At 43.2% G+C, this 14024-nt stretch overlaps 1 protein-coding gene across 2 annotated transcripts; it reads right to left on the bottom strand.

Moving 5' to 3' along the window:
- Positions 1–5057: 5057 nt before the first annotated feature.
- Positions 5058–13952, bottom strand: VGLL1 (vestigial like family member 1). Of its 2 annotated transcripts, none has more exons than XM_059483073.1 (6): positions 13803–13952; positions 11227–11290; positions 10426–10655; positions 9421–9840; positions 7268–7327; positions 5058–6651 (listed from the first exon to the last, which is right to left on the bottom strand). In XM_059483073.1, exons 3-6 carry the CDS (start codon positions 10634–10636, stop codon positions 6611–6613), a joined length of 732 nt encoding a protein of 243 aa, XP_059339056.1. In that variant the 5' UTR covers positions 10637–10655; positions 11227–11290; positions 13803–13952; the 3' UTR covers positions 5058–6610. The 2 variants fall into 2 exon arrangements, with proteins under 2 accessions (XP_059339056.1, XP_059339057.1); XM_059483074.1 differs by having other exon boundaries at positions 9421–9837.
- Positions 13953–14024: the final 72 nt, after the last annotated feature.

Raw genomic sequence — 14024 nt, 5'->3', positions numbered from 1 at the left:
TGTGTATGAGAGATCAGGGGCTGGATTTGCACAGGGGTATAAATCTGGCTCTTGTGCTCCCCATTTTGTAAAACCACAGAAAGCATTTTTCCCAGTCAAGGAGGAGCAATAAAGAAGGCTCTCATTTCCCTGAAACCCCTCCCTTCCCAAGCTTCTTCATAAAAAACAGGCAGCCATTCTCATTAGTCACTCTTACACGGTTGTTTTGTGCCCTGCAGCCTGTCAGTGTGGGAAAACTGCCTGGAATCAGAGCAGCCCGGCAGCCTGCTGCAGCATCAGCACCCTTGTCGCCCTGGTTTTCCAGGATTTTCTAAGCCTTCTGATGTTGACATTCTTGTAGTGAACTTTCCCACACACTTTTTCTGTAAACAACTCATTGCTTTTCATTCCTTTTGGAGGAGGAGAGATTTGATGGACTGTCGGTTTGACCTGTGGCATTGCAGAGGTGTCACTGTCACCTTCCAATCCACTGTCACCCTTGTAAAACTATAAATAGTGGAGTCAGAGAATAAAACTTCCTTTTTTTCCTTTCACCTGAAAGCGGTGTGGGCCTGTGTCCTTTCGTGTCGGTCGGCGACGCACCCTGCAGGATGATTCCAGAGCTGCTTCCCAAACTGACATTTCTCAACAGTAGTTTCAGGCTGCTTTCCTGTGAAGCAAGAAAAAAAAAAAAAAACAACAAGAATCCCCAAACAAATGCAACTGCTTTTTGCTTCCACAGTCTGTGGGCAGACTACAGGTTTCTGTGCAGGCAGGGGGCTCTTGTTAGCGCCTGTGCCAGGAGGATGCTGCCCAGGACGCCTTGCAGACATCCCCGACTCGCTGTCTGCTCTTGCCTGTGAGCTCCACTGTGACTCTGCCTCCTGATCTTCCCCACTGTCCCACCATGCCACGGGTGCTCCTGCAAGACAAGCTCCACAGCAGCGCCTTTTGAAGGGCAGACTTAGAAGCCTCCTCTTCAGACCCAGCTCATCCTCCAGCCCTGTCCTGACTCATGCCCTATCAGCAGCTCAGCCCTGGCCTGGGGAGGGGCAGGGGGAAGGAGTCCCACAGACCAACTCTGTTCAATGCACCACCTTAGTGGTGATACGTGTGGATTTTATGCCTTAAACCTGTCTAACAAACCGAATTCCCTGTAATCATTTTTTTTGCAGGAAACAGTGGTGCAGCCATGATCCTGGTTCTACAGATTTGAACAAACCCAGAAAAACAGTCCAAATTGTTCAGGGCAGGTGTTGGGTAATCATTTCATGCTCTGCTTGCAAATGCAGATGTCAGCAAAAAGGTGCTTAAATCCTTCATGGAGTAGAGTGGAAACAGGCCCGCCTCTCCTGCCCCTGCTCTTTTACTCAGAGTAAAACACTCACCTTCGTGCTATGCAGCAAACTCAGGTTTTGGGCACCCACAAGTGCCACAATCCTTAATGCTGTTTTTCTATCATAGTTCCTTTGTCATTTGCAAGCAAAATAATGCCTGACCTTTGCACACTTGCAGTCAGCAGTCATTAGTGCAGCCTTGGAAAGGAGGGGAAAAAAGAGTGTTTTAATGCTACTCTTTTCTTAAAACGTGGCACAAATCTAGCACCAACAATGTGGGGTGGAACTGTGATAGTATCACATGCCTCAAATGTCTTGGTCAGGTGACAGTTTAAAGCCAGGAAGTTTTCCTTAGAATCGACTTAGTCTACCTTGGAAAAGAAAAAACAAACAAATTTATGCATTAAAAAGTCCAGCTGGAGGACTTTCCTCATTGCCCATCACTTTTAATTAGCTGATGTGTTTTCCCCTGGAATGGGACGAGCACAGCACCCAGACTGCACACATTGTTCCTTGGCTGGGGAGCTGCACATGGCAACTTCTCTTATATATAATTTATGCTGCACATGCTTGAGACTTGATGATGTTTGGGCAGTTCGCATGGAGCCCATGCAGCATGGGTGCTTCTGCACTGCTCTCTAGGGTGACAGGGCCCAACAGACAGCTGGTACAGGATTATTTTAGGCTGTGCTCAGTCACTAGAGATGCCCTTTGGGAGTTCAGTACATTCAGTTTCCTCCCATCCACTCAATTTGTTTTTCTGTTTGGCAGAGGAATCTATCTAAAGTGACACCTTGCTCTGGGAAAACATGGTATTGGGAGCTAATTGATTGCTTTATAATTCTGAGCATAGAAACGTTTTATTTTTGTGTGGGAAAGAGCTGTTATTTTATCCCTATCTCAGGTGGAAAGGTCATAAGCAAGAGCTGTAATAGTGTTGCATTCCAGAATGAACTGCTGCTTGATAATATTTTTATAAGCCTGTGCTGATTCCAGCATTAGCCTTTTAGAGAGAGAGATAGATGGGAAAAACACAAATGTCCCTGGTCAGACACAAATCCAGAGCTTGCAAATCCTGGGCTGGGGCAATGGAAGGAGATGGGAGTACAAGAGGTGAGGATGAAGGTCAGGGAAGCAGCCACTTTTCTCAGGGCTTTGCTGTGCCCAACTTGACATCACCTAGAAACCAGGGTGGCGGACAGCATGAATCAGCAGTGAATTCCTGGCATTGGGCTCAGCCAGGTCCATGGTGGCTCACAGGGGACCCTGGGCACTCCTGCTGGACCCTTTGGGGAGCACCACATCTGAGTTGGCTCACACTGGCTCAGCCAGCTCCATTATGGCTCTAGGAATCTGAAAACATCCTCTGTGCTTTCCTGGACAGCCCAGCTGCCGCCTGCTCAGCACTCAGTTAGTTTTGCACCTCCTCAGTAAATAAATTGTGATCTGTAGCATATGACCACAGTGCAGCTGCTTGTGCAGCTATATTGTCAGACCAATAACACACAGTCCTCTGACACAGCCTGTGATAACTGAAACCCCTCCCAGATACCAAGGCACCAAAACCACCTTGTTTGCACCAGTTTTCTGCTGAAATCCTCCAAGTGTAATGATATATGCTAGCTCAAAGGAGTACCAAACCAAATTCTCAGTGGGTCAGTGACTAAATGGAATAGAGCCCTGAGCCCAAAACATGCAATGTTTTAAACCAGGCGCTGCAGTAAAACAGAACACAGAACAAAGTGGTGCAACAATGCCTTTACTCTGGATCATACTTGGCAAAGCCTGCAAGAAAATGGGATTAAAAACCACAAGACAGTAAAAAATTCCAGTGACGAGTGAGTGCTTGCCAAAGGCTACATGCCACATGGGTACATGAGGTGTCCCTTGCTCACCTGGGATGACACAAATTAATTGACGCCTGAACAGAAATGAAAGCAAATGAAAGCTCATGTTCCCTTTGAAAGCGATGAGCATTCCTATTTTTTTTAAAAATATATGTAACACTTTAGGTTATTCTTTCACAGCAAAAGAATCTCTCTTGTTTGTCACCGCAGTCTGGGGCTATTTTTAACACTGCTAATGAGTGACTAAAGCAGGGTGGAGTAGCTAAACCAGCTTGCTGCTCCCAGCCACCCACAAGGTTTTTCTGACCATCAGAGGTGGACCAGAGCCAGCTCATGCGAGGAGTCAGAGCAAGGCACCTCTCAAGTGTCTGTGTCCTAGGACACAGATGGTGGAAAAAATGCACACCCATTCCTGCAGCTGAGTAAAAAAAGGCCTAGACTCCACACAGGGCAGGTATGTCCAGCGCTTGACTTCAATCTCTGAGACTGATGCATCTCAGAGATGCATTCATCTCTGACCAGAGCTCATAAAGCATGTAGTTGGCATCTCATCTGTCCACCAGAAAAAGACAGGAGAAAAGCTACCTGTGCAAACAAGTTATTCCTGGATTAGAGGGCACCCAATTCAAGGAAAGTAGCGGTTTCTCACAGGGTCAGTAAATTAATAGAAAATCATACAATCATTATGGTTGGAAAGACCTCCCAGATCATCAAACCATTAACCAGCATCACTGTGTTCACCATTAAACCACAGCCCCGAGAGCCCCATCCACACACTTTTTGAACACGGTTGCTAAAGGACAAACCCAGGGAAAAGAGGATGAACTGCGTGGAGCAGGAGCTTATGAAGAGGAAGGGGTGGGGAGCAGGGCTAAGGGCTGGCCAGAGGGGCTTGGCCTCCAGGGGAAGCGGGGTGGCCACCTGGGATGCCAAGCCAGTGACAGGGAAGGAGAAACCCGAGGAAGTGGGAACACCAAGTCCATGGGGGAGATTGTTTTTCCCCTTGGTAGGGATGACTCTATGGTAAGTGGCTAATATTTCCAAGGCTGAGGGGATTGACCAAGGGGGGAGAGCTCATGGGATGCTACACCAGATGGCAGCTGCTGGATACAGCATCCCAGTTGCCAAGTCCTGGCCAGTAAGGAGAGTACGTGCCAAATGGGAGTGAAGACAGTCATTGGAGCATGACAGCAGCAGGGCAGCACAGGAACACAGCAACATGCTGGGCTTGAACATCCTGAACGCAAGAAACACTCCACTCCAGACAAACAATATTCTAGAGGAGCCTGTATGTGTATCTATATTGTTTTAATCTATACATGTATAAAGAGAAGCCTACCTGATGTAGGAAACTGCTGTGAAATGTTCAAAACTCTCTTATACTAAATCATTAAAGGCAAATTGCAGTGATGGGTTAACTATGTTTATTGCAGAAGAGCAGTGAGATGCCATAAACCCGGGCACACTCTGGTGCATGGTGCTGTGATGGTATTAGACAAGATGCCAGAGTAGCAGAGCCTCTGGGCCGCAGCCCTCTATTCCATCCTCATTCCTCTGAAAGCCAGGGCAGCGAGCAAGCACCTGTGTGCCTGGTGTGGAGCCTGCACTGGCAAGGGGTCCAGGGACCTTTGGGCTATTTGGACACTTGTTCCCTTTCCCCACGTCTGCCAGACAGCTGGACAATGAGGACACAAACCTTGCAGCAATGGCTCAACATGACCCTGTCAAGGCAGAGCCATTGGTGCCTCCCTGTTCTTGCAATAAGGGACATACATTTAAAAACAAGGGGTTTCCCCCCCCCCCCCCACTGTCCAACTCCACTTGTCTGATTCACCAGAAACAAGGGTTTTATAAGTAATATATTCCCAGCCCCCCAAGGGAAACACTACATTTAAGACCATTTAAATAGACTATCTTTTCAGACCTTGCAGGGAAATTAAATAAGCATTGTCCTTTGGAAGGGATGGAAGAGGAAGGAAAAAAAACTTGAATATTTTTAAGTAATAGAATTATAATTCAATAGAATTATAGCATATGCTAGTATGACAGATTTATATGATACAGGTAGGAAATCTTTGGTATGGTTCATAGAGGAAGTCAAATTATATTACCATGTAGCCTTAAAATCAGGTAATTAAATGAGTTGGGATAACAAAACTACTTGGACAAATATTTTTAAAAGAGAAGAAAGGGATTTTTTGTAGGAATATTAAAAAGGAGTGGGGTTTTTTCAGTGCTTATCTATAGCGAGACAGGACATTGGTGTATCTTTTATTAGTTTAGTTAAAACAGTTCCCCTTGTGATCTCCGATTGATGTAGAATATGTAACTGCTGGAGCAAACTTGTAAAATTGAAAAAATAAATCGTTTAAAAAAATCTCAGTTTGTGAATTAGTACCATAAACTCCTGATGCTGTTAAACTCATATTATTTATAAAATTACACAAGGTGTTATAACTGGAGCTGTGGCAGCAGAGATATGTGATATAACAGTCATAAACATTTATACCAGTTCAGGATTTGTCCTATAAAAATCACAAGCTCTGCCATCTCAAAGGTCAAATTGCCTTCAGCAACTACATAGAGCTGTCAGAAAAAGCTAATCATGTTCTATTATATTATATTAATGTATAACCAATGGAGAAGGAAAAGATAAACCCACAGAGCTTATTTACAAAAGGAATCTCTTACATCTGCAGAGAGGCTGGGAAAATAGAACACTCCTAACCCGCAGATTTTTGCTGAATGGTATTTTAATTGCACCCAATGAGAACCAAGGTTTCCTCTCAGAGCTCCTATGAATTCACTGCTTTCTAGAGGATAATGATACATTAGTGAGAGGACAAAACAGAGCCTTCAGGCATAAGTATATTATATACTTCTGAAGAGTATCCCTAGGAATTGCAAATATGGTCATAAATTGCAGCACTTTTGCAGCATAAATAATGTGCTTTGCTGGCCTGCGGTTGAAGTCTCTTGCCAGTGGCCTAAGACTGTTTTAAACAATATGGAGATATCAAATCAAGCTAAGAAGGTCCAGCATTGAAATTATGCTAACTGCATCCCTGCATTTATGGGTTATCAACTGCATTGATAAGAATTGCTCTTCTTATCAGGAGTGGTAAATTAATAAACATAGAAAGATTAAAAAGGGCAGGAGTCCTTTCAAGAGGACTACATGAAAAGTCTTAAATAGACCATATATGGCCATAACAACCATACTGCCCAGATTAATACCTCAAACATTGGAAATCATTGCATAGAAATTACTGTATAGAAAAGGATTATTTTGTCATTCCCCAAACAGTAAATAGTACATGTATTCTTCCAGCTGAGAGAAAAAACACAGGATAGCTGCAGTTCATTTCTTCTTGATTCACAGTTGCAAATAATAAAAGTTCACAGAAATAACTTTCTCTTTCAGAATAAAGTAGAAACATTCAGTTGCTAGAAGTACAAATCTCGTCTTCTGTCATGAATCTGAACACCTGAAAGACACAGCAGCATCAGGACAGTCAAACAGCACAGTCCTTGCAATGTCTTAAGATGTTGTGCAAATAAAATTGCACCTTTGAGTTTGGTGCAAAAGAACCCTTACTAGAATAACCAGAATGACCTATTCAAAGTATGCCCAAAACATTGCACATCAAAGAACCAACAACGGTTGGTTGTACCAAGAGACTAATAAAAATAAGAAAGCCTGAATGCTTTGGGAATAATTTCTTAGAGTATGGTGGGTTTGTTGGTGCAAACTGCAGCAGTGCTACCACATGCATGCTTGAGATATAAAACAAGGGCTGTTCTATCTTTCTGGGATCTGAAACTTGGACAGCGAGTGCAAAACAGGCATTGTGAAATGGCAGTCTGAAGGTATAAGCACAAAAACTAAGGTGAAAGGGGTAAAAAAACCCCATGTATCTCATTTTAATATAATGTAGTGGGGTTTTTTCTTCTTTATTAATGTAGTTATGGGAGGTGGTGGTTCTATCTGGGGGAAAAATGAGCTTTTGAAATACAAAAGCAAACAAGGAAGATCTTCAATACTACATGCATAAGCAAGACTGCTGTCTGATTTGTTCTAAACCTGCTGGTTTCTTTACTCACCTGCAGTGGCATGGCTTACACTGGGATTTTCTGAGCCTTGGTAAGAGCTTCCTTTGCTCTCTTAAAAAAAAAAAAACACAAAACAAAACAAAAACTACTGGGGATGAGCAGAGATTCAGCACAGAGCTAAAAGTAGACCATAGTTACTAAAGAAACCTTGTGCTTTTGCAGCCCAGCCTATAGCACAGGTGCTGAGGAGCTCTGTGCTGTCTGGCACAGCAACATACACTTCCATAAATATCAGCTGTTCTTAAACATGAACAGAGCAAGAAGTAGTATATTTAACAGATAGAGCCAGGAAACAAGGACTGCTGCAGCTGAACTAAATGTACATATCCTAGGGATTTGCCAAAGACTCCCTGTGAACATGAATCAGCCATTTCTTATTGATCCTTGTTGTGTTGTTTGGTAATCACAAGGATGGCATTACATGTGCGGTGCTTAGAGGCTCCCAAATATTCAGAAAGGCCCTGTATACACCCTGAAACAAACAGCTTTAATTGGTAATGGTTGGAGAGTACTGGGCTGTTTCATTTCATTTTCAATTTTTTCCTCACTCATTTTCTTTCTGAATTTTTGGGAAAAGAAGTCCACTGTTGTTAGTAGTGCTTCCCTGTTATCAACACAAGACTAATTTAATGAAATAGCTCTTTTTCTGAAGGAGTCAATTCCTGGGGCTCCCAGGAATTGGGATAGGCTTGCATTGCCCCCTTGGGGGAAGAGGGCACCTTAGCTTGTTCTTAAATGAGATCCCAGTTCAGACGGTGTCTTTAAAGAAATTAAACTCTCATTCACTACCTACGCAAAGTCTAGGGTGAGTGCCTGTGCAACACATACAGAAAACCTCTGCTCATGTACCACAAGCAGACAGTTTGCATTCCAGCTGAGGATACAGACACTCTCCCTTTAACATGAACAGACAGGGCATTAGACATTCTAGCAGTAATGAGTTAGCAAAACACATACGGTCAGGTCCTCATAACAACATAGATCTGTTGTATCCTCAAAAGAGGAACTGTAGATAAACTCCTGCTTGTATCTGCAGGCAGTCTTTAGCCCACATTCTGCCAAATTCCTGCTGATGCAGTTTCGAAAATTGGTAACTAGGAGGTATTTCACAGCTGCTTATTTTTCAAAACCTAAGTCTCAGGATTGCTTCTTCACATGCCCAATGTTTTTTGTTTAGAAGAACCAGGAAGGACACACTGTATTTTTCCAGCAGACTCCCTAAACAATTTCACAACCCTTTTCCTTGCAGACCAGTGTCAAGCTACCTGACTGGGGAATGCCCAGGAACAGCAATGCAGATGTACCCCAACAGGCATCAGCACTTTGGCCAGGAAGCCTGACCCCAGAGACCTTCTCAAAGGCAGAATTACTCACAAGAGAACATTTTATCCAGCAGATCTAGATGCTGTGGGGACATAAATGAACTTCAGGCATCTTTCTGCCGTGCACTGGCAGTACCTCGGATTGGGATTCCTAGTAATTGTGGATAATAAGCAACAATCACCACTGTGTGAATTGCATTAGCTCTGGGAAATCTGCAGAGAGCAGCCATAGCCTTCGGCAGCCAGGGCAGCAGCACCTCATGGCAAGGAGCTCAGCCAGGGGACAAGGCAAGGCTGGTCCACCAGCCCCTGTACCCTCACCATTCCAGCTACAGACAGGGACTGGGAGGGAGAAAAACCCCCTGGCCATGCTGGTAAGGGCTGCAGTTTCCCACCCTGTACTTGGAACATAATTAACAGCCTGCACAGTGAGAGAGGCTGCTCAGGGATCTTTCCTGGCCACCCCTTTCTGGTCCCAGTGAGGGAGCATCTGATATACACCACACCTAATACCCATGCTTATTAGAGATTAAGATAGCACTATGAATAATGCTTATAGTCACTTAAAATGTCTTCCCAATGTAAGCCAGAGGTGAAATATTGTGTGAGTAGGCACATTTTTTTGCACATTTTTTGATTAACCCATACTATATGGCTAATTGAGTCCAAGTACCACAGTACATACCAGGGTTATCTACTGTAAAAGATTTCTGTGAGTTTGCCAGAAGTTGGATCCGGCTTGAAAAGCTTAGCAACAGATGGCATTATTCTGTCACTTTACATCAGATGTCATCAAAGAATAAAGGGATAGTATTTTCTTACCTCCCCCAGGAGCTGAACTTTGACTCGTATTTTGTAACCTCGCAGGTCCAGTCATACAAGCAGAATTTGAGTGTTGCTTCATGGTGCATTCTTGCATGGATGTTAAGCACCTTTCCTGTTGCAGAAGGCCAAGAAGAGAACTGTATTTCCTGTCAGAGATCAGCTCATCGGCTGCATGCAGGTCAGGGAGGGTGTGAGGATACCCTGAACCAGTGACACTGGGAGTCCCAGTTGGAGGGAAGGGCCATAAATCTGCAGGTTGAGCTGGACGACTCTGCAGAGGCGATGGCTGGCACTGGCCTACCGCACCAGCAGCGGAAAAATTCAGAGCAGAAGTTGCCATGCTTGTTGAAGAAGATGATGGATATGGTTTGTAGCAATGCGAAGAGAAATTCCACTGATGGGGAGACATGTTGTCTACTTAAAAAGAGAAAAAAAGCATCTGAAGTCTCATCATTTCTTATTTTTTTCCCAAGGCAAATTCCAGCGGACTTCTAAGGGAATGCTGCCAGATTGCATATTCATTTTTACAGAACCACAAAATCACTTTAATGCTGCTTATCTTAAAAATCAACCACAAATTCATAATAAAAGCAGATTAAACCACCACCATCAATCTTTCTACTAAGTATACTGTAGTATGTGCACTACACAACCACCAATTAGGCAGGTTTTTGACAGCTGCAAGCTTAGACAAATATATTTTTGTGAAGATGACAACTTAAGTCATAATGCACTTATTGCATTCAGCAGTGATGGGGACACTTGGCTGGAAAATGATGACCTAGTCCTGTCAACAGGACCATGGAAAGCTTAGGAATCACTCCACTAATCACAGGGATTTATCCAGGAATTCCCAGCTACATATCCTAGGGCTTTACAAGTATGAGTCTCTTGCTTTCTGTTTGCACACAATTTCAAATTTAAGATCAAGGGATCTTAAATTCCTTAGTAAAAGCCAGTCATACCATCCAACACCAGGCCCACACAGGGAAAGGAGCTCACCGTTTTTCAGGACAACAGTCTCACCCCTGTGCTTTGTGCTCAGGTCTTGGGGGTTCTTGACATTGCTGAGAGCTCTAGAAAAATGTTCATCTACCATGCTGTTAATGTCCCCTTGGAAATAGGTGAACACCACGCTCTGAGATCCCCATTCTGTTTTCACAGGCTCTTTGCTTTTACTCAGCTTTGGGGAAAGCTTCCTTGTTTCTTCCATTTTCAATGACCAACAGTCCCTGCAAAAAAAAATAAAAATCAAAAACAAACAACAAAAACACAAACCAAAAAAGCCAGACAGGGCAAAGAGACAATATTCAACTTCAAGTGCCTAGTGAGTGGCTAGCCCAGCTTCCTCTCAAAAATGGTAGGGGCCAGAAGAACACTCATTAGTAGGAGTAGATTCTCTGTTTTTCTGCTTTTTCCATGCACCTCTTTACTGATTTTCCTATTACATACTTCTAAAATGAAATACTTGGGCAGAATTGGCATATCTACCCACTAGCTTTCATTTCTCACCCTGACTTTGTAAGTCTGGGCTTAGGATGTAGTACTGTGCGAATGTGCCCTCTGAAAGAACTGAAACACTTAAAAAAATAATTCAGAGGTGGCACTATCCCTGAATGAATTTGGGGGCTGAAGTTATCAAAATGCTTTGTCCAATTTAGGTTTTTGTGTTGTTCAAAAAACAATGACAAAGTGGAAAAAAAAAAAAACTCAACAAAAGAGGAGCAACAAAAACCCCAAACCCCACTATACTACATTAGAGCTGAAATTAATAATTTTTAGATAAGGTAAAGTCTGAAGTACCTTAATCGCTCTCAGCACAGATCTCCAAAACAAAAAGACTTCTAAGAGCAATTAGTTGCTTCACCTGTTGAAAAACAACATTGTGATTAAATAATTGGAAATTCAAATCCTGGCTAATTCAAGTAAAAAACCACCACAAAATGACAACAAAACAAATAACCTTTTCTTGTTTGAAACAATTTACCTAGGAACATGGTGGTTCTGCCAGCTGCTTAAAGTTTTGGAGCAAGACTGCTAAAACACACACTGTGGGTCAACCAGAATGTAAGGTTGACAATCCAGAATTTAAGGTACGACAACAGGTTTAAGGCAGGAATGCCACTAAAATAGTTTGCAGGAAGTCAACAGAGGCTCCCTTTATTCTCTTTAAACATCTCTGCTGCCAGGTATGGTAAGAGTAGGACAAGGAATGTCACTACTTGCCCTGGAGAAGTATAATTGTAATGCATTTTTACAGTTTCTGGGAGCAACTTCCCAGCCAGAGCTCACAAGTCCTTCTCTAATCAAAATCATATTTAGCAAGACTCAGGCTACAAATGCAGTGAAGTGCCTGTTGTTTCTATTCCATTTTCCAGTCTCATTGTCAGGTCATGACACTGCATAGTGTAATTGATTTAGGTAGCAAAAGGAAGGCTGTTATTTTTCAGAGATCAGGGAAACCTTTAGCCAATAGCCAGCCGTACTGCATAAAACCTCATGAATCATTAGATATGTGTTTCCATCCAACTAACTCTGTAATACACACCACTGCTTAACCCAGTTCAACACATTCATCTGATTTCTTTCCTAGTCATACATCCCCTAATCCTCAGAAGCTTCCCAATAAACACCACACTCATCTGCGTCTCAAAGGATACCCTGAAGTGCCTGCGAAGTCTGCCTTCAAATGGTTTCTCAGAATTTTCTTGCACATGAAAAAAACTGCTCAGGCTGCAAGACAAGTATTCAGAAAGTATTAGGAAACATGAGGATTAAGGTTGTCAAGCCATAATCTATCCCCATTCTGATGCTTAAGCCTTCACCTAAAAACTTCTTGTCCTTGTTTATCATTTGCTTCCATATTTAGTTTTGCTTGTTTATCTCCATCTCCCACCACCATGTGCTCTGTTCAATTCTCCCTGACTCATGGTCACTTGCTCAGCCAGGCCTAATCTCCTGTCACCAACCGCTAACTCATGTCCAAACTCCGGAGCTCCTTAGTCCTTATTTTAAAATTTCTATTGCTTCACCCCATCCTCCTAGATTCACCTAAACACAGCAGTGGGAGCAGGAGTGCAAGGTCACTGATTCAGAAGACAATGTTTCACAACTTTAAAACTGACCCAGCTTTCCCAGACATAGAAAACTTTAAGAAACACTTCCTCCAATTTACAGGCACCTTTCCCAGGCCCATGAGGGGAAGCAGGAACTAGCACAACCCAGCCACACAACTGGAAGGACTTTGAGCACAGGAAGAGATGCTGTTTTTTCCCAGTCTTGTTTTAGAAAGCATCCTGCAATTTGGGTTAAGGAACTTTACGATTGCTCAGCCAGGGGCCAACACTTGCCATTGAAAATTCCAGTCCAAGAATTGGCAAAGACATGAGCAAACAGATGGCCTGAGAAAGGACAAGAAGTCACCTTGACAGCAATAAGCAAAGCAGCTTTTCCTACTCTGCACCAGCACTACACATCAACATACAATTTACGAACCATTATTGCTGGCCCAGAGGATCACTTTTCCCATTCTTCACTCAGTACAAGCCATTATGTCTTTGTACCACTTTATTGACATGCTTAACTAGCTCCTGACATTTATTCTGGGCTCCTTTAGCATCATTTATTTGTGTGCAACAGCTTGTGTGATTGTGACCAGTTAAAATGCTGGAAAAATAAAGTATTTTAAAGGCAAAAAGGTCATTTATCTCTTTTTTTTCCCCAGTGTTTCCCTTAAAAACCTCTTGCACTTTCCAACAAGTAGGCAAAGGAAGGCTAGGTATAACATAGGTTACATCTCAGTCCTCTCAGTGATTGTGTGGGCATAAGGATTCTAACGTCCCAGGAGACAGGACCTGAATTTGCAGCACTATAGTCTTCACTACCTGAACTTCCCATTATTCCATCACCCAGCACAAGGTCTGCAAATGGCAGAAATCCTTCTAACTTGTGACTGACACAAACCATTGGCCAAAATAGAGTAGAAGTGGAACTCAGGATGAAAGGGATTCAGCTTGTATCTCACTACTCTTAGAATGGGTTAATAAGGGCAAAATAGTGCAAGTTATTTCTCCTTCAACTGGACAAGGACCTATGGTCAACACAGGCTTAAGAGTGGTGGCTGTTGACAGCTCACCACAAGACCTAATACTTTACAATATTTTCCACATTCCCCACACTTGCCAGCAGTACTAATTTAGCAGCACTGGAGCATCTGACAGGGAACACTTCATTCTTGATTTCATGTAGCTCAAAACAGTTTTAAAAACAAAAAACTCCCACTTCTCAAGTATTAAACCACAATTTAACAAGCAGGCATTTGCCCGTCAAATAAGGGAATAATTAAGGGAACATTTGAGGAAGTCAGTGAATTGTCCTACCTTAACTCATTGTCAGTCAGATTTTCCAGATGAGGGACACTCATGTTGTGTCCAGCAGGTCGGGATCCTTCCTGGGCCCGGCCAGCTCTGTGTGCACCGCAGCGACTGCAGAAGACAAGCCACGTTCGTGAACTCCCCACACTTTCTAGCCTCCAGCTGCACTGAACGAGGCGTTTCCTTCAGCCTATCTGCTAAGAATGCATGAAATGCACTCCAACGAGT

Source organism: Ammospiza nelsoni, chromosome 15, assembly GCF_027579445.1.
Source record: "Ammospiza nelsoni isolate bAmmNel1 chromosome 15, bAmmNel1.pri, whole genome shotgun sequence".
NCBI classification, from domain to species: Eukaryota; Metazoa; Chordata; class Aves; order Passeriformes; family Passerellidae; genus Ammospiza; species Ammospiza nelsoni.
Note: the sequence above shows the minus strand (reverse complement) of the source record. Positions and strands in the feature narration are given on the sequence as shown.

Bases quoted from the DNA above. Each gene is read 5' to 3' on its own strand.
- VGLL1 (XM_059483073.1), bottom strand. From the start codon at position 10,636: ATGGAAGAAACAAGGAAGCTTTCCCCAAAGCTGAGTAAAAGCAAAGAG. The intron at 9,841-10,425 runs GTGAGCTCCTTT...TCTCTTTTTAAG, and splicing joins GACTGTTGTCCTGAAAAACG to TAGACAACATGTCTCCCCAT. The intron at 6,652-7,267 runs GTGAGTAAAGAA...TGTGTCTTTCAG, and splicing joins TGTAAGCCATGCCACTGCAG to GTGTTCAGATTCATGACAGA.